The sequence below is a fragment of the Pan troglodytes genome, chromosome 1 (assembly GCF_028858775.2).
Source record: "Pan troglodytes isolate AG18354 chromosome 1, NHGRI_mPanTro3-v2.0_pri, whole genome shotgun sequence".
NCBI classification, from domain to species: Eukaryota; Metazoa; Chordata; class Mammalia; order Primates; family Hominidae; genus Pan; species Pan troglodytes.
Window position 1 is genome coordinate 52,747,746 of NC_072398.2, and position 19,058 is coordinate 52,766,803.

The window sequence follows — 19,058 nt, forward strand, 5'->3', positions numbered from 1 at the left end:
CAATTAATTAGGTATTGATGGGACGTATTTCAAAATAATAAGAGCTATCTATGACAGACCCACAGCCAATATCATACTGAATGGGCAAAAACTGGAAGCATTCCCTTTGAAAACTGGCACAAGACAGGGATGCCCTCTCTCACCGCTCCTATTCAACATAGTGTTGGAAGTTCTGGCCAGGGCAATCAGGCAGGAGAAGGAAATAAAGGGTATTCAATTAGGAAAAGAGGAAGTCAAATTGTCCCTGTTTGCAGATGACATGATTGTTTATCTAGAAAACCCCATCGTCTCAGCCCAAAATCTCCTTAAGCTGATAAGCAACTTCAGCAAAGTCTCAGGATACAAAATCAATGTACAAAAATCACAAGCATTCCTATATACCAACAACAGACAAACAGAGAGCCAAATCATGAGTGAACTCCCATTCACAATTGCTTCAAAGAGAATAAAATACCTAGGAATCCAACTTACAAGGGATGTGAAGGACCTCTTCAAGGAGAACTACAAACCACTGCTCAAGGAAATAAAAGAGGATACCAACAAATGGAAGAACATTCCATGCTCATGGGTAGGAAGAATCAATATCATGAAAATGGCCATACTGCCCAAGGTAATTTACAGATTCAATGCCATCCCCATCAAGCTACCAATGACTTTCTTCACAGAATTGGAAAAAACTACTTGAAAGTTCATATGGCACCAAAAAAGAGCCCGCATCACCAAGTCAATCCTAAGCCAAAAGAACAAAGCTGGAGGCATCACACTACCTGACTTCAAACTATACTACAAGGCTACAGTAACCAAAACAGCATGGTACTGGTACCAAAACAGAGATATAGATCAATGGAACAGAACAGAGCCCTCAGAAATAACGCCGCTTACCTGCAACTATCTGATCTTTGACAAACCTGAGAAAAACAAGCAATGGGGAAAGGATTCTCTATTTAATAAATGGTGCTGGGAAAACTGGCTAGCCATATGTAGAAAGCTGAAACTGGATCCCTTCCTTACACCTTATACAACAATCAATTCAAGATGGATTAAAGATTTAAACGTTAGACCTAAAACCATAAGAACCCTAGAAGAAAACCTAGGCAATACCATTCAGGACATAGGCGTGGGCAAGGACTTCATGTCCAAAACACCAAAAGCAATGGCAACAAAAGCCAAAATTGACAAATGGGATCTAATTAAACTAAAGAGCTTCTGCACAGCAAAAGAAACTACCATCAGAGTGAACAGGCAACCTACAACATGGGAGAAAATTTTTGCAACCCACTCATCTGACAAAGGGCTAATATCCAGAATCTACAATGAACTCAAACAAATTTACAAGAAAAAAACAAACAACCCCATCAAAAAGTGGGCAAAGGACATGAACAGACACTTCTCAAAAGAAGACATTTATGCAGCCAAAAAACACATGAAAAAATGCTCATCATCACTGGCCATCAGAGAAATGCAAACCAAAACCACAATGAGATACCATCTCACACCAGTTAGAATGGCAATCATTAAAAAGTCAGGAAACAACAGGTGCTGGAGAGGATGTGGAGAAATAGGAACACTTTTACACTGTTGGTGGGACTGTAAACTAGTTCAACCATTGTGGAAGTCAGTGTGGCGATTCCTCAGGGATCTAGAGCTAGAAATACCATTTGACCCAGCCATCCCATTACTGGGTATATACCCAAGTGACTATAAATCATGCTGCTATAAAGACACATGCACATGTATGTTTATTGCGGCATTATTCACAATAGCAAAGACTTGGAACCAACCCAAATGTCCAACAATGATAGACTGGATTAAGAAAATGTGGCACATATACACCATGGAATACTATGCAGCCATAAAAAATGATGAGTTCATGTCCTTTGTAGGGACATGGATGAAATTGGAAACCATCATTCTCAGTAAACTATCGCAAGAACAAAAAACCAAACACCGCATATTCTCCCTCATGGGTGGGAATTGAACAATGAGATCACATGGACACAGGAAGGGGAATATCACACTCTGGGGACTGTGGTGGGGAGGGGGGAGGGGGGAGGGATAGCATTAGGAGATATACCTAATGCTAGATGACAAGTTAGTGGGTGCAGCGCACCAGCATGGCACATGTATACATATGTAACTAACCTGCACAATGTGCACGTGTACCCTGAAACTTAAAGTATAATTAAAAAATAAAAAATAAAATAAAATAAAATAAAGTTGTAACTCTCAGAAAAAAAAAATTGTTTTTATTCCCGGCTCATGCTGCTGACTTTCCTCTTAAATGTCAAAGACATATTTATTCTTGATTATTACATGCATTTTTGAACATATGGTATCTTAGAAAAGAAAGCAAACAATCACTGAGCACTCAGTGATTTCCCTTCATGTACCCTTCAGACAGCATGAGAAAAGAGCTGAAATAAAATGTTTGCTATGGAAGCTTTTTCACTGTTTTTTTCAAGTATGTTTTGTTTTAAGAAGATCCACTTCAGGCACTGAAACAAGCACATAATCATCTGTACTATGTCATTCCCTAATGAAATGTACCTTAGATTCTTTTGGGAGATTTTGCAATTTTATTTAGCTCTTTAGTCAACCCTGTGGTTAGTGACTTGTTTTCAAAAATATTTTCCTTACCATTCTCAAAAATCACAGAATTTTAAACTTGAAAAGATACCTTGAAATCCCTAATATAACTAAGTTTTTAGTACACTCAGAAATAATTTTTGGTAAATTTTTGACAGATGTACATCCCTGGACTTCAGTTACACGCCGTCAAGATAACCTGACCTCTTTACGAATCACTTTATTATTCATTTGACATTTGTATACCAGTGAGTTTCAAGAGGTTTTTGGATAGTGTGGTCGTGACTATGTTAAATTGAGTAACTAGATCAGGGAAAATTCAAGAGGATTAAGATCTGGAATTGGATTTGGTGTTGAGGGAAGTTTCCTTCAAAACCTGGGAGAGGATTTAAGTAAGTAAAATATACAGTTTATGGAGTGTACCGTTCTGGATTAATTACTCCAATTCAGACCAAGGACTAGTAAACGATACAGTGTTTACTAAAGCTAAAGTGTTTCAGCTTTCAGAAAGAGTACAAAATGAGTTTAGCTGCTCTATAAGGAAAAACAAAAAGTAGGCTTTTGAATTGGCAATTATGTTGACTTGCTGCTCAGTCCCAAAATTTCTGGTAAGATTTTGATAATATATATGGAGATTCCGACAGGCAAGCAGGTTTTTATCATTAAGTATCTGTAAGGAGTGGTAAATTTTCAGCCACAAGAGTGGGAATCAAAAGCAGAATTACAGTCCCTGAGAGATTATTGAAAAAGCAAGGACTTTTTTCCCTAAAACTAGAACCCAAGGTAATGTTTCAGTCCCAGATATACTGTTAAATCCCTTCTGCTGAAACTTGGCAGGAGGACAAAATTATATTTACAGCCATACAAGTTTGAATGCTGAGGCCCAGAATGTTAGACCAAGTCTTCTTTTAATTTTTTTTTTTTTTTTTGACTTTGATGTAGATTGTTCGTGAAGACTAGGCCACTGTTGAGCCTATAGGTTTGGGTGAGTAATATAGTTTAATTAGACTACAACTAGTTGGCCTGATTTTCTACTTTCTGATAGCCAGCTATTCTATCGTAAAATGCAGCCATGTATTTTAATGGTGGAGAATTTTTTAGTGATTTTGGCTATTTTCTTTTAAAGTATTTTTATTTAAGAGCACTTTTGAATTATTTTTGTATTTAAAATAAGTATATATCAAATTTGAAGCATACTTCTCTAAAGACATCAATTACAATTAATCACAATGAAATGTATCATTTTCTTAATTCAGTCATGAAGTTAGGTCAATTAGTTATAGATGATAAATACTATGAATCTTCTGTATCAGAATTACCTCCAGTTTTTGATATTATCAGATATATGTGTATGTAATCTAACCTTATACTTTTTAACAGTCTACATATTAGACCTGGATGTTCTAATTGTGAACAAAATAGACCCTGACCTCAAGGTGCTTTTGAGTCCAATCTACTGTGAGGCCTTCCTAGGGCCATCTGTGAAGAAATTGTTCTCTGGGCAAGGATTACATTTGGCAAGAATTGTTTATACAACAATACATTCGAATGTTTTCAAGACAGGTTTGTTCTCCAGATTGCCATAAGACTTTTTTTACTCTTTATTTATTTTATAAGTGTTTGTGATTAGTTTGCTCAATCGCTTATAAATTTTGGGCAAATCTATCTACATGTATTATTTTAAGTTTTACAATTCAGTTTCACTTTATATACTAGTAATCTTAAAAAATAAAGTGTCCAATGAATAAGTTAGCAAGATATACTCAAAGTATGCAGGGTAAATAGATCAATTTTCAAGTGCTGCAGATGTATTTTATAAATTAAAAATCGAAAGGAAAGTGATGCCTTTGATCAGACCAATGTTTTATCACGTGTAGATGACAGACTCTGTTTGAGAGTCTAATAAAAATTATAAATTTATGGAGAGGTAAATAATTCATTTATAAAATTTCATCTAAAATGTCTGAGTTCTTTAATGGGTTATTTGGATTTCAGTAAAATAATTCCTGCCATAGGTAAAGTGATTTATTGTAAGTCCTTAGAACAACAACAAATACCTTTTAGATAGTACAGTTTATTAAGTTGAATTTTATGGAGACATTCATTCTTCACTAATTTAATTTTTAGGCAAACTGACTTTGGGTAAAATGTTCTGTTTCACAGTAGCAACAGACACTCAGATGATGTGGTAGTGTCCCAAGTTACCTATCTTTATTATTACAGCATTTTTATTCTAAGGTTATCACAATAAACATTTTACTCTATGATTTGAAATATGGAGCACTTTACTTAAGGATGAATTTGTCCCCAAGAAAAGTTTTAAAAAATCAATCTTCTACTTTTAGAAAAAAAAAAAATGAAGTGAAATCTTGTTTCTTTGTTAGTTTAATTATCTGTATTAGGAAAATTTTTCTTTTCTATTTCTCATATCATATTTATGCCATGTTATACAGCTCTTTTCCTTTTTCCTCACTTAACGACCCACTCAAAATTACTGATGTTTGTTCTGTTTTGTGAGGGCATAAAATATGAATAAAACAAGGAAGATTTCAGAATAGGTACTTTATCTCATGTATTCATCCATTGAATTGAAATATTTGCTAAATGCTTTCTATATGCCTAATTCTCTTTATATTATCACATTTAATGTTCACACTATCAATATGAAGTAAATATTGTTTTTCTTATTCACCTGTGATATGCAAATGAATGCTAGCTTCTGGGGATAAGCTAGGGTGAGCAAAATGTAGACATGGCCCTTGCCTTCATCAAGCTTATAGTTTAGGGAGGACCAACTTTTAAAAATGCTAAAAATTAGATGGGGTTAATTGTTCACAGAATACAATGGGATCAAGCAGCATCATCTATCCTAATTTACCAGTAGTCAGAAGAAAAGGCTTCCTAGATAAGTGACTTTTTAGCAGGGATGAGAGGCATGAATAGGGCTGAGCCCATAAAGAATGTTCTTGGCAAACGGTCCTAGGTGGGAAATGCTGGTTATGAGTGGAGAATGTGCATTATCGCTAGAGAGAAGAATCCGAAGACTGAGGAAATAGTTTGGGAAACGTTTAATAAAGGTTGTCGTAAGCCTTGTTAAGAAGTTTGAATTTGATGCCAAAAGAAACGAAACCACTGTAGGATTTTAAGTAGCCACGTACAACAGTAAGAATTTTAGTTGGAAAAAACTGCATCTGAAAAGATTACAGAATTAGTGAAAAAAATGTTATAAAGCTTGAGATAGGCTGACTGGGGAGCTGTTGCCCTTACTCCAAGCCAGAAGTGACAAGTTTTTAGATTAGGCTGTGGCACTGGTGCTGGAGAAAAGTGGAAGCTATTAGAGCAGTCTTTAGAGGCATAATCAACAAGATTTGAGAACTCACTAAATGCAAGGTAAGTGAGACAGAGAAGCTGAAGATTTAGTATCTATTAGTATTTTCTTTTGGGAAAAGGGAGGACTACCAGTAGCAAGATGAGTTCAGTTTGGGATAAGAATGTCAAAGGATAACCAAGTGCATGGTGTCAGATAAGCCAAACGAGGATGTTTTAGGGAGCCAGTGGTCTACAAATCAACTGTTGCCAAGGGTTAAGATAAATAAGAAAAGTAAGTTGCACACATCCATTATACAATAACCAAAACTTCTGTAAGAAGAATCAGATCCGTGGTAACTTCCCTTTACTCATGCATTTTTGTAACCTCTGAAGTGAAGATCAGAGCCCAAGGTTTGTGACTCTACAGATCATGCTTTTCTGACTTACTTTTTAAAAAAATAAACTAGACTTTTTGTTGTTATTGTTAAGCCATTTTAGGTTTACAGAGAGAATGGAACAAAAAATATAGAGAATGTCCGTATCTCACCCCCTACACTCCTCTCCCCCTACACCCCATTTTCCTATTTTTAACATCTTCCATTATTGTGATACATTTGTTGAAACTGATGAACCAATATTGATAAATTATTTAACTAAAACCCATAGTTTACATTAGGGTTCACTCTTTATATTGTATATTCTGTGGGTTTTGATAAATGTAATATGACATGCATTCACCATTACAATATCATAAGGAATAGTTTTAGGGTCTTAAAAATATTATCTGCTCTACCTATACATCCTTCTGTCCTTTCTTTTCCCCAACCTGGCAACCACTGACCTCTGTACTATCTCCATAATTTTGCATTTCTACAATGACATATAGTTGTAATCATGCAGTATGTAGCCTTTTCAGATTCACTTAGCAATATGCATTTGAGGTTCTGCATGTCTTTTCTTGGATTGATAGTGCATTTCTTTGCATTGCCAAATATTCCGTTGTATGGATGTGGCACGGTTTATCCATTCATCTATTGAAGTATGTCTTGGTTAGCTCCAAGTGTTTGTAATTATAAATTAAGTTGTTTTAAGCACATACGTGCATGTTTTTGTGGAGACCTACATTTTCTGTTCACTTAGGTAAATACTAAGGAGCCCAATTGCTGGATTATTTGGTTAGGGTATACTTAGTTTTGTAAGAAATTGTCAAAATGTATTCCAAATTTGATGTATCATTTTGCATTCCCTCCCAGCAATGAATGCAACTTCCTGTTGATCTGTGTCCTCTCTAGTATTTGGTGTTTTCAGCACTTTAGATTTTAGCTATTATGAAAAGTGTTTAGTGATGTCTTACTGTTTTAATTTGCAACTCTCTAATGACATGAGTTAACTATCTTTTCATTCTTCTAATCTGTATACGTTCTTTGGTCAGATGTTTGTTTTGATCTCTGGCCCAATTTTAAATAGAGTTGTTTGTTTTCTTGCTATCTACATCTTTGTGTTTCAACATGTTTAGTCCATTGGCATTTAATGTCATTATTAATATGGTTAGATATAGCTCTATCTAAATTGTTTTGTTTGTTTCCTCTGATTTTGGTTCCTCTGTTTTTCCTTTCCCACATTTTTTATTATTTGATTTTGTAAAGCACTGAATGTAATATACCTATTGGCTTTTTAGATGTGCCTTTTGAATTTTTTTTGTGAGTGCTGTAGGGATTACAATACACATACTTACTGCTTCATAGTGAGCTTTATATCATTGTTATACCACTTGTTAAAATTATAAACTTGCATTTATTCCTTTTCTACTGTCTCTTATGTTATTGTTGTTAGATATAAAAATTTATCCATAGATTAGAAACTACACTAAACAATATTATAAATTGTGCTTTATTCAGATTATATATTTTATAGAAGTTAAGAGGAAATGGATTTTTATAGTCATTAAAACATTAAACATTTGTTACTCTTGTTTTATTTCTGAAGTTCTTTCTCCCTGGTATCATTTTTCTTGAGTTTATATAGTTTTCTTAAACTTTTCTTGTAGTATGATTCCAATGGGAGTACATTTCCTTATTTTAGAATAAGGAAAGTACATTTCTTTATTTTAAAAAGTCCTTTATTTCACCTTCCTCTTTGAGGGAGTTTTTGCTAGATGTAAAGGTCTGGTTTCATAGTTTTTTTCCTTCATTCTAAACTTTAGAATTTTTTCCAGGGTTTTCTGGCTTTCAGGATTTTTGATGAGAGTCCTTGGCCATATGACTCTTTCTTTGGGTGCTGTCAAGATTTTGTCTTTATTTTTGTTTTTTAACAGTTTGAATACAATGTGGCTAGGCATGGTTATCTTTTTGTTTATATAGTTTAGATTTTGCTAATTTTCTTGAACTTATAAGTATATGTCTTCTACAAAATTAAAAAGTTTCTAGTCATTATTTCTTAAAATCATTTTCTGCTAGTTTTTCTCTTTTGTTTTCTTTTTGGGAATTCAATTATATTATGTAAGACCTTTTTACCGTGTTACACAAGTTCCTGAACTCTGTTCCCTTTTCCTTACCTTTTCTCTTTGTTTTTCAAATTGGGTAAATTCTATTGATCTATGTTCAAGTTCACTGACTCCTTTCTTCTGTCATTCCCAATCTGTTTCAAAGCCCATATAGTGAATGTGTTTCTTCATAAACTTCAGCTTTTTAATCTAAAAATACTTTATATTACTCTGCTGAAATTTTCTTTTTTTTATTACAAACATGTTTTTCATTACATTACTGATCATAGTTCTAGTAGCAGCTTTAAGTCCTTCTCTGCTAATTCTAACATCTCAGACTGTCTAGTAGCTACCATCTATTGGTTATCATTTTGTTTGTTTCCCATGCAAATAAGTCACATTTTTCTGGAAATTCATAAATTGAATAATACTGCATTGTATTTTGGATATTGTGTTATGTTGCGGAGGCTTGGATTCTCCTGTATTCTTCCAAATAATGTTAGTGCTCTCATTTTAGCAGAGGCTAAGTTGCTTAAACTCAAAATAAAGCAAACTCCATCACCATTGAGGTTGGTAGTGCTTCACAAATGTCAGCTCAGATTGTTTTTATGCTTTGCCATGGATTCTTGGTTCAGAGGTCAGCCAAAGATGTTTACACTCATTCACAGAATTTGTGGTTTCTCTTTGTTGCCTCTCCCTTTTCCTGTGTCTGGTGGCTCTGGTTGTTCCAGACTCCATTCGCTTGTTGTTCTGGCAGGTTTTCTGTGGAGTCTTAGCCAACTTGTGCTGTTGTGGTAACCACAGCTGCCCTCAGGTCACAGCAGCAAAAACAGGGAAATTATAACATGCAAGATACTTCCTCCAAGTTTTAATTTTCCTCTAAAATCTGCCTACTTTAGTTCGTTTACTAGGGCCTTTATATGCTTGTTCTATAGATTTTTTAATAGTTGTCATATGCAAGGACAATTTATTAGGAGCTTATTCTTTCATATTGATAGACCTCCTGGCCTCTTCTATTTCTTCTTTTATTATTAATGTTACATTTCTTGCTGGTGTCAGCAGATAAGTCTCACTTTAAATTTTTCCTAAGAAATTCATTTGTGTTCTTTATCTTTTATCCTTAATGATATTACTTCACTATTACTAAGATGATACACATAATAAGAAAAACAACTTATGTTTTCTCAGTAACTGACTGCCAACCTCTATTAAAAGGTGTATGTGTGTTGTCTATTTCACCTTAGAAATCCTGTAAGATACAGAATATCTGCATTTTACTAATGAGGAAATTTAACTTGTCCAAGTCTAATTAGATACTGAGGGATAAAGCAGGATTAAAACCCCTAGAATGGCCCATTGTCTTCAACACAACACTAAACATAATGAAATAAAATAAAATAAAAATTATAACTTGGCATCCTTTTACTTATATAGTGGTTTACTTTCTATTTTTTCCCTTTCCTTTAAAATTGTGTACTTCTAGTGAAAGAGAAATAACAGTAATCCTCCATTAAGTTATCTATAACCCTCAAACCTCAGATTTAAAAGCATGTAAAATTGATTAACAAGTATTCACTTGATGAATCTTAGTAGAATTATTGGGCTCATTCTGATATTTGAATATTTGCCTGTAAGGTACATATGGTACATGTAAACCATGCTGGACTACTATTCATCAACTTTCTTGTAACTTAAAGTTACTATCTTGTTTTGAGTTGCTATAACAAAATAGCATAGACTGGGTGGATTATAGACAACAGAAATGTATTGCTCACAATTCTGGAGGCTGCAAAGTCCAAAATCAAGGAGCCAGCCGACTAAATGTCTGATAAAGACTGGCTTCCTGGTTCCTAGATGGTTGTCTTCTTGCAACATCCTTACATGGCTGAAGAAGTGAGGGAGCTCTCTCTCGGGTGTCTTTTATATGGGTATTAATCCCATTCATGATGACTGCCCTCACGATGAGGCCTACCAGAGGCCTCATCTCCTACTACCTTCACAATGCAGGGTAGGATTTCAACATGTAAATTTGGGGAGGACACGATCATTCTGTCTATAGCAGTTTCCAACCATAAATAACAACTTCTTCTATCTGCATTTGGATAAACAGTCCCTCGTGTCTATCTGTATTTTGGATCTTCCTTTCCTTTCACTAATAGTGCTGTCAAATAGAACTTTCTGTGATGGTGAAAAATTTCTATACCTCCACTTTCTAATATGGTAGCCACTAGCCATGTGCAACTATGAGCACTTGAAATGTGGCTAGTGTGATTGAGTAATTACAGTCTTAACTTTGTTTAAGTTTAGTTACTTCAAATTTAAATAGAATTATGTGGCTGGTGACTGTTATATGGACAGTGCTACCCTAGAGCACCTTTGTGCTTCCTTTCCAAAAATGTATTAGCTAACTGTGTAGTTCATTTATCTAATAATCTTCCTTGATTTTTTCAATTCATTGAATTTATGGGGTGACTACTATGTAAAGGAGTTCGTGTTAAGCATGGTTTTGATTCCCTTTCTTACTTTAAGTGTCTTTTTAAAAACTTTTTTTGATGTATTTTATTATATCTAAGAGTTTTTTATGTCTTCAAACATACCACACAGGTACACACACACACACACACACACACATACACACAGGTCAAAATTATTTTACCTTTACTATTATATAAAAAAGTAATTTTCTAAGCATGTTATTATTATATGTACATTTTTGATTTCTCCTTGGAAATTCCTATTACAAACTATTTTGCTACATGTCTGAAAGCTTCTGACTGCAGAAATTTTCTAGGAAAATTATTTTTAAGTCTGTCTAGCTATTTTTTCTCTTAATCTTTTCTAATATTCTAAGTGCTAGTAATTAGCTATGATTGAATTAGCTATTACTACCTTCTTCTATGGAAATAATAGGTATCCTTAACAAGTCCTCAGAGTAATTTTTATGTTTAAGTTTTAACTATGGATGTGACCAAGCAAACTGATTGCTTACTTTTACTTTATATGTTATAAACATTGTAACTTATGCTATGATATTTTTATTTTGATCACTTCAGGATCACCAAACAATTTTGAGAGCATGGGCTGTGAAAGATTTTGCTCCAAATTGTCCTTTGTATGTCCAGATATTAAAGCCTGAAAATAAATTTCACATCAAATTTGCTGGTAAGTTTTTATCTTGCATGAGATCCATTGAATTTCCTGAAACTCCTGTAGTGGCTTAAGGGTTAAGTCTCTGAACTAAGTGGCAACTTAAAGTATTCAAGATTCTAAAGAACTGAAAATGATTATTAAAACTAATTTACTTGATACGAGAGGATTTATCCACTTTAATATGTGACAAGATAATACTTTTGCTTGAGTCTTAATTTTTTTATATAACTTGGTGATTTTAGTACCTTAACATAATGGATGCCTTAATAAGCCTAAATATATTAGCAGTAGTAGATTTATGCATAATATAGACACAAATTTCAAGTGCCATATCTACTCATTTATACATAGGTTTACACATAGATGGGTAATATTTGGCTATAGATAATTGTTTAATACACACATAGGCTTACCATGCAATAGACTAATACATTGAAATGTATTCAGGTATATGTAAATAGAGTTAATTTAGGGAATAGACTTTGAAAAGAATTCAAGAAAAAGATGCATGTGAACTTTTTTGAAGGTACTGCTTTAAAAATGACAGATCACATGAGATTATACTTTGAATTGCTAGAAAATTGAACAGCAAAATTGTACTTGCTTTTTTTTCTTAAATGCTTCTGTAAAAAAAAACGCTAATGTTGATTTAAGCAGTAATTCAAGTGCATGTTTTCCCCACAATCACAAATACCCCATGTTTTACATTATATTCTATCTTAAAAGTTTAAAGCTCCAAAAGTCATTAAAATGTAATACATTTTAGCAATGTGTCAGCAAAACGTATTTCCTTCAGAAAATGTGTTTACATGTCTTAAAATTCTTACCTGTTAGTGTATGATTTTGAAATGAAAAATTGTAAATACTAGGGAATTTTGATGCAATGATAAGAAAATTATGAAATGGTTGCTATTCAGTTTGCTCTAGCCTTCCCCAAATTTATGTCATCACTTTTTTTCCTAACAATGTATGGCAAACAATTTAAAGTAATAGCTTCCAACTCTGGTTGCACATTAGTATGTTTTTGGAAGAATTTTTAAAGTACTGATCATAGAGATTCTGATTTATATAGTATGATAGGTGCTAGGGCCTCTCTAAGACTATTTCTTAACTGAAATTTAAAAATAACAGTGCCTCTTTTGTAGAAGGCTTTGTGAAATTAAATGGAAAAATATATGTGAAGTACTCCATCTACAACCTGTTACATATATCATTAGCATTCATCAAATGCCAATTTTTTATTAAAAAGACCTTTGTAACTAGGCTATCTTATTTTTATTATTATTTAAGAAAAGAAATATTTTTGAAAAATTTTAAATATACATGGTGATGACTTGCTACGACAAAATTTTTGAATGGCAGTAATGACATTAACACTAAGTAAAATCTTAAAATGATGACTTTAAATTTGAGTGCCACCACTTAAGACAGGTAGGCAGATTACTATTTTGAGCCTTATTTCCTGTCTACTAAAAGGCCATACAGATTATGTCTCTGTTTTATCAGGGTTAATAGTAAGGATTTAATAAATAATGTCTGAAACATATTAAGTGTTCTATGAATGGATATTGTATCAAGACCTTAAAACAATATGTATTTTCGAAAGACAATTTGTGATTTTGAGTGTATTTTAACTAAAATTCAGAGCAGACTTCAGTTCTTTCTCCCTTTAGCATGCCGTTGGTATGCTTCCATCAAGAGATCAAATTTGCTGAAAAAGTCTACTGCTAAAAAAAAATACAGACTATTTGCATTAATCTATTCTCTGATTCTCATTTTGTCATTATTTTAATAATACCTTCAAAATGAATAGATTATTTACAAATTCTATCCCAACCATTTATCTCAATATTTCTCATTTTGACACCTGATGAAATTCTTTTTATTAGTGCCTACATTCTTTTATGACTGAGATTACATTTCAGAGGATCTCTTTTTACATTGTGTAAAGATGAAGGCATCCTAGTTTCATTAAAATGCCACAAAAAGAGTTTGGAGTGATGTATGAAGCTCTCAAAACAATACCATGTATTTTATATCTCAGCATGAAGTTAAAAAATTATGGACTTTTCCTTTCAAAAGGCAGTGTATCAAGCTGTCACTTAGTTTGTGTAAGAGATTCTTTAAATAATGGCCCTCAAGAAACCATGCTGTATATATCTGTGCCCTGTTGCCGTGTGATTTTGCAGCTTTTTACCATGAAGAGGTGAAATCTATTTCCCCATCTTTGTATATAAGGTTTGCTTTGTGTTTTGCTTTGACCAATATAATCTAACAAAACTTACACTGTGTAACAACAGAAGCTAAGACTTAAAAGGTCATACTGGTTCTGCTTTTGCTGTTTTGGAACACTGCTCAGAGACTACATATAAAGAAACCCAGTTTAGCCTCTCTAAGGATGAAAAATCACTTGGAAAGTGAGGCTCATCCATACCAGCACCTCACCTGTCCAGCTCCCAACTTACTTACCAGCCAACCCAAGGAATCATGCAGACCCACAGAGTTTTGAGAAATAAAATGGTGGTTAAGTCACTGAAGTTTGGAGGTTACTAGTCATGTGGCAGTAGATAACTAATACTGTTGGTGATAAAATAATAATTACTTTAATTTAAAATTGTATTTACTTGACAATATTTATGATATTCTTGTCCTTGTACTCTCATAGGTATTAAATATGTAGATTCCAATATTCACAAGATATGAAATGAGGCATTTGCATTTCCATTTATTTAAATAGCTCCTTCGGTTTACCCTAAATTGTGGAAATATAATCATGATTATAATTTATGTTTAAAAAGTAAGCAAAGTTTACTTTCAGAAAATTGTCCTTTTTATAATAAATTTGTCAAAATAACATGATTGAAACTGCGAATTCTGGAGTGAGACATTTCATGGTGATGTAGTTGCTGTCCTGTGTACTGACTGCATGACCTCAGGCTTCTTCAAGTCTCTAAGCTCGAGTTTTTCAAGTTGTAAAATCGGGATGATATGAGAAACAACCCCCTCATGCCATTATAATACTAAAAAGGATACTTGGAAGTATCTTTTTAATTTTTAAGCCACCAGTAAGTGATACCTATTTTAAGCAACTGGTATAATTTATATCTTGAGTGCCTATTCGTCATCTTCATAACAAATTTGTATTGTACTTGTTTAGAGGAAAACTAATTGGGCTCTCCCATAATGTTTTACAAACAGTTTATAAGAGAGATTTCAAAAGCATATAATTCTGAGCTTACACACATTTTCTCAGAGAATAGAAAATATAAGATATCTTCCCAACTCATTTAACAGGAATAACATAGCCTTGATACGAAACTCATTAAGGATAGTTTTGGAAATAACATTTAGAGTCTAACTTAATTGGTTAACAGAGTTGAAAAATTATATAAAATATTTTAGGAAAACAAACCGAGTAATATATTTATAAAAGAATATATAATCACCAAGTTGAAATTATTCCAGAAATAGATCATTATGTTAAAAGAGAATAACCATATCATAATTTTAATGAATGTAGTAAAGTATTTGAGACAGACTTCAACATTCATTCATAATTAAAACTTAAAAAAAAACCTATTGGAAAGCTAGGACCAAAGAACTTCTTAATCTAAGACAAGTTATCTTCAAAATAACCAAGAAAAAATTATATTTAATAATCACATATTAAAAAGCTGTGATTTAGGTACAAACATAGGTGTCTACTAAATCAACTTTTATCCAGTATTTTTCTGGAAATCATAAAAATGGCAGTGAAGCTGGAAAAAAGTAAAAGATATAAGCATCAGAACACAAGAAATAAAATTGTCATTGTCCATGTATCATCAAATTCTCTACAAGGAAAATTAAAAAGAGTTTTTTTTTCTTTCTATTCACCTTTTTCTTAGAGGATCTCATCTATTTATATAATTTGCAAAACTAAAACTCTTCTTCAGTATCCGCTATGAGCTTCAGTTTTGAATCTTCAACTGCATGGTCAATATCTCTTATTAGATTTCTAACAGCCCTCTTAAAATTAAGATGTCTAAAAATAGTTATTGATTTTTCTCTGATTTAAAATCTGTTTCTCACCCATTATTCCCAGCACCATCTGTATAGAACTCAATCAAAAACCTGTGAGTCATGCTTTCCTTCTCTGCATCCAATCCCACATCTTGTCCTATCGGTTGTACTACCTAATCCACAGCGGCATCACAACCCTAGTCTACGCCATTATCATCTCTCACTTTAGGCTATTTCAAAAGAGTCCCTTTTCATCTTTTTCTGGGTATTCACATGTTGTATCTATAAGCTTACTGCCGCACTTCATGTCCCCCAGAACATTTGCAACAGTTATTGCTGTTTGTGTATCACAGGAGGCGGCTCCATCTTCATACCTCCATTGTCAGCCTAAACTCGTTTTATTTTACCAGGATACAAATTCCAATACCCTCTCACAATATCATTATTTTTTAAAGATTCTTTCTTGTGAATAATTTGTGTCACCTATTATGGTTCAAAATTCAGATGTTAGCGTGGCTTTGGTTATGTCAAATCATTTTTTTTCCAGTGAGAGACTTCTTTTTACCAATATAATAGTTTTGTTAGAAGTGGCAATTGGTACTGAAACATATGACAGAGGCAATGGCAGCGTGCCATAGACATGACTAATACAAAAATGTGTTTTTGTAACATTTTGTATTCTCTGTCAAGCTCTTGTGGGTGTAGCGATTCTAGTAAAGCTTCTCTAGGGTCAAATATCGGATCTACAATCACCTGGGGAAACCTTATGCTTCCATGTTGTGGAACCCTTCATAAATTCCCCTCCTCAGTTGCAAACCACGATTAAAGGGCACAATATTATAGCAGTTTAGTTATCAGACATGTTTCTGTAGCTCAACATTTAATCTGACTGAAATAAACTTCATATTTTCTTCTCTGTTGTGCATTTCCTAAATCATTAAATGCACACACACACACATACATGCACACACCCTAAAACAAAAAAGAAAAAACATGTACTTTACTGGGAGGATAACTTCTTCATTGAAAAACCTTGAATGAACTTTGAAAATAAACTGCGCTCTCCAGTTAATCAATTTCAGCTGAATGAAGTTTGCTGTTTGTCTCCTAGTCAGATGAAGTTACTCAGAAAATCAGTGGGAGGTGAATTCATGTTTTAAGAGTAAATTAATAGCTAAATTTAGATAAACACAATATCTCTATCTTCCCAATAAAGTGTTATGTCGTCTGTGAATATTCAGTTCTCTTAGCTTCCTCATCCAATTTTCTTTCAACTGTTGAGTCCTCTGAAAATCTCCCACTTCATTTGAACAGATATGAGAAGAAATAACAATCGAATTGGCAAATTTTCACCCACAAGTAGGAGTAAAGGATGTAAAAACAAAGGAGTGAATGAAAGTGTGAATTATCTACTTTCCATGCTTCTTTTTTAGTCCAGAGGCTACCCTTGAGATATTTTCTATGCTTTGGTTACGGTATTTTATATATCACAGAATTTGATTGTAATTTGTTCACGAAAAGGAGAACCATATCTCAACAGTAAAGTGTTGACTGAATGAAATACTTTGTACTTCGCAATTCAAACCTGCCTAGAAGAATGCATCATTATACCAGAACAGTAGGAGTTAGTTCTTCTAACAATTAAAATAATTTTTAATTACAATAAGAAGTTAAAAGTCCAAGCAAAAGTAAATGTATTTTTAGCAATGTCACAGACAATATTGTTTAAACATGTATCATTCATAGAGTTTGATTCCCATTATAAAAATAATAATATTTAAAGTGCACACACATACATGTACATATCTTGGAGAAATGATTTGACCAGAAAATGAAGGTTTTGCTCAGATTAGCCATCATCCATTTTGTACTAAATCACTAGATATTCCAATGCAGCACTTTTTCCTACCCAAGAAAGAGAGTGGGAAAATATTTCCAAGCAATATAAATATTGGAAATCATCTTAGCTGTTTCTAAATAACATATGGATGTGCAGGCTTGACTTTCACCAAATGGTAAAGTGTGAGTTTTTCATGCTGAATGATTTCTTCATTTCCCATATAACACCCACATAGACATCATTTTAAACTTCATTTTTACAACCTACTTAAGAACATAATGCTTAGAGTTGTTATATTTTCAAAATATAAAACATTAAGCCTTTGAAAATTCTCATTTTTTTGGATGGAAATCTTTTCTCTTTGATTTTTTTTATTATTGTGGAGATCATCAGAAACTACTTAACATAAGGCCATGTTCAAGCCCGGCACTGTCTGGAGAATCTTTAATTTTTTATGCCATTCCTCACTATTTTTTACTTTCAAAAAATCAAACTTACACTGTTTAAAACAGTTACACAATTTAAAAAAAACCATATTCTCTCCATCTACATTCAAAAACTGCAAAAACTGTTAACATTTTGCCACTTTTGACTAATCTCTTTGTACGCATACCTAAATACACACATATTTTTATATCAGCGGAGCTCTCTTAAGCATAAGGAAATTCTGCTACATAACAATGCTAAAATTTTTACCCCTAAAATGGTCAATAATAATTTTATGGATCCAGTTTATATGCAAATGTTATCAATTGTCCCTCAGATTTTCCTTAAATCTGTATTTTAAAATTCAGTATTAACTCAAAATTTTATTTTTACCACATTTATGTTTTTTATTTCTTTGTAAAAATTTTTATGCAATAGTTTTAGATTTATGGAAAAGCAGTATAGATAGTGCAAAGAGTTCTATATACCCTCTACATCCCACAGCTTCTCCTAATGTTAATGTGGTATATATAACCATTATCCATTTAATCAAAACAAGAAATTAACATTGGTGTTGATTATTTTTAAATGAAAATTTAAAAATTTAAATATTGCAAAAGATGTTTAAGCCATCTTTCCTGTTTATTTTCCTTGACATTTGATTAAATTGACACTGGATATTAGGTATTTTGAGACATTTTCTTGTGGGCCACTTATGACTTAATTAACTAAAATAATCTTTTGTTTATCTCCATTAATGTTTTTTATAGTTGTATATTTTCAAACACCCAATTTCTTGGTTCTGAGTACCAGAGTAAAATAATACTTATTTTTTTAGAAAGTGCCAGACATATTCTATCATATCCTATGCCTATGGTATTTAGTCTGCCAAGTAGTTCCTTGATATAAATGTCTTATGAAAAAGACCAGGTATGCTCTTTCACTCTTAAATAGTTTTTCATAACATTTTCTAGATTTGTACTATGATCAATTTCTTGTTCTATGCGCTAGTGACATAATGATGAAGAAGATGTAATAGGTGTCAATTCCAGTGGCAGCTTTTCTCATTGCCTTTACCTGTCACCCTGTAAAAAAGTCAATGCACTTTTATATACTTCCCAAGAATACCACTCCAATGAGCTTATCCTTACTACATAGAGCTTTAGTTGGAGCCTTACAACCCCCCTTTCCTGCCCTTCATTACCTCCATGTATATCAAACCAATGATTCCAGTTATGCTCTAGTCTCACTGTATATTGCTTG

General features: G+C 33.0%; 1 protein-coding gene across 6 annotated transcripts in view; it reads left to right on the top strand.

The window, feature by feature from the left end:
• The window catches only part of KCNT2 (potassium sodium-activated channel subfamily T member 2), a 389,618-nt gene that overhangs the window by 205,295 nt on the left and 165,265 nt on the right, over nucleotides 1-19,058 (top strand). For all 6 annotated transcript variants that reach the window (XM_514073.6, XM_016934731.3, XM_001134868.5 and 3 more), the window contains exon 13: nucleotides 11,431-11,539. In XM_514073.6, the coding sequence (XP_514073.2) occupies nucleotides 11,431-11,539 (109 nt within the window). The remainder of the gene's footprint in view (nucleotides 1-11,430; nucleotides 11,540-19,058) is intronic.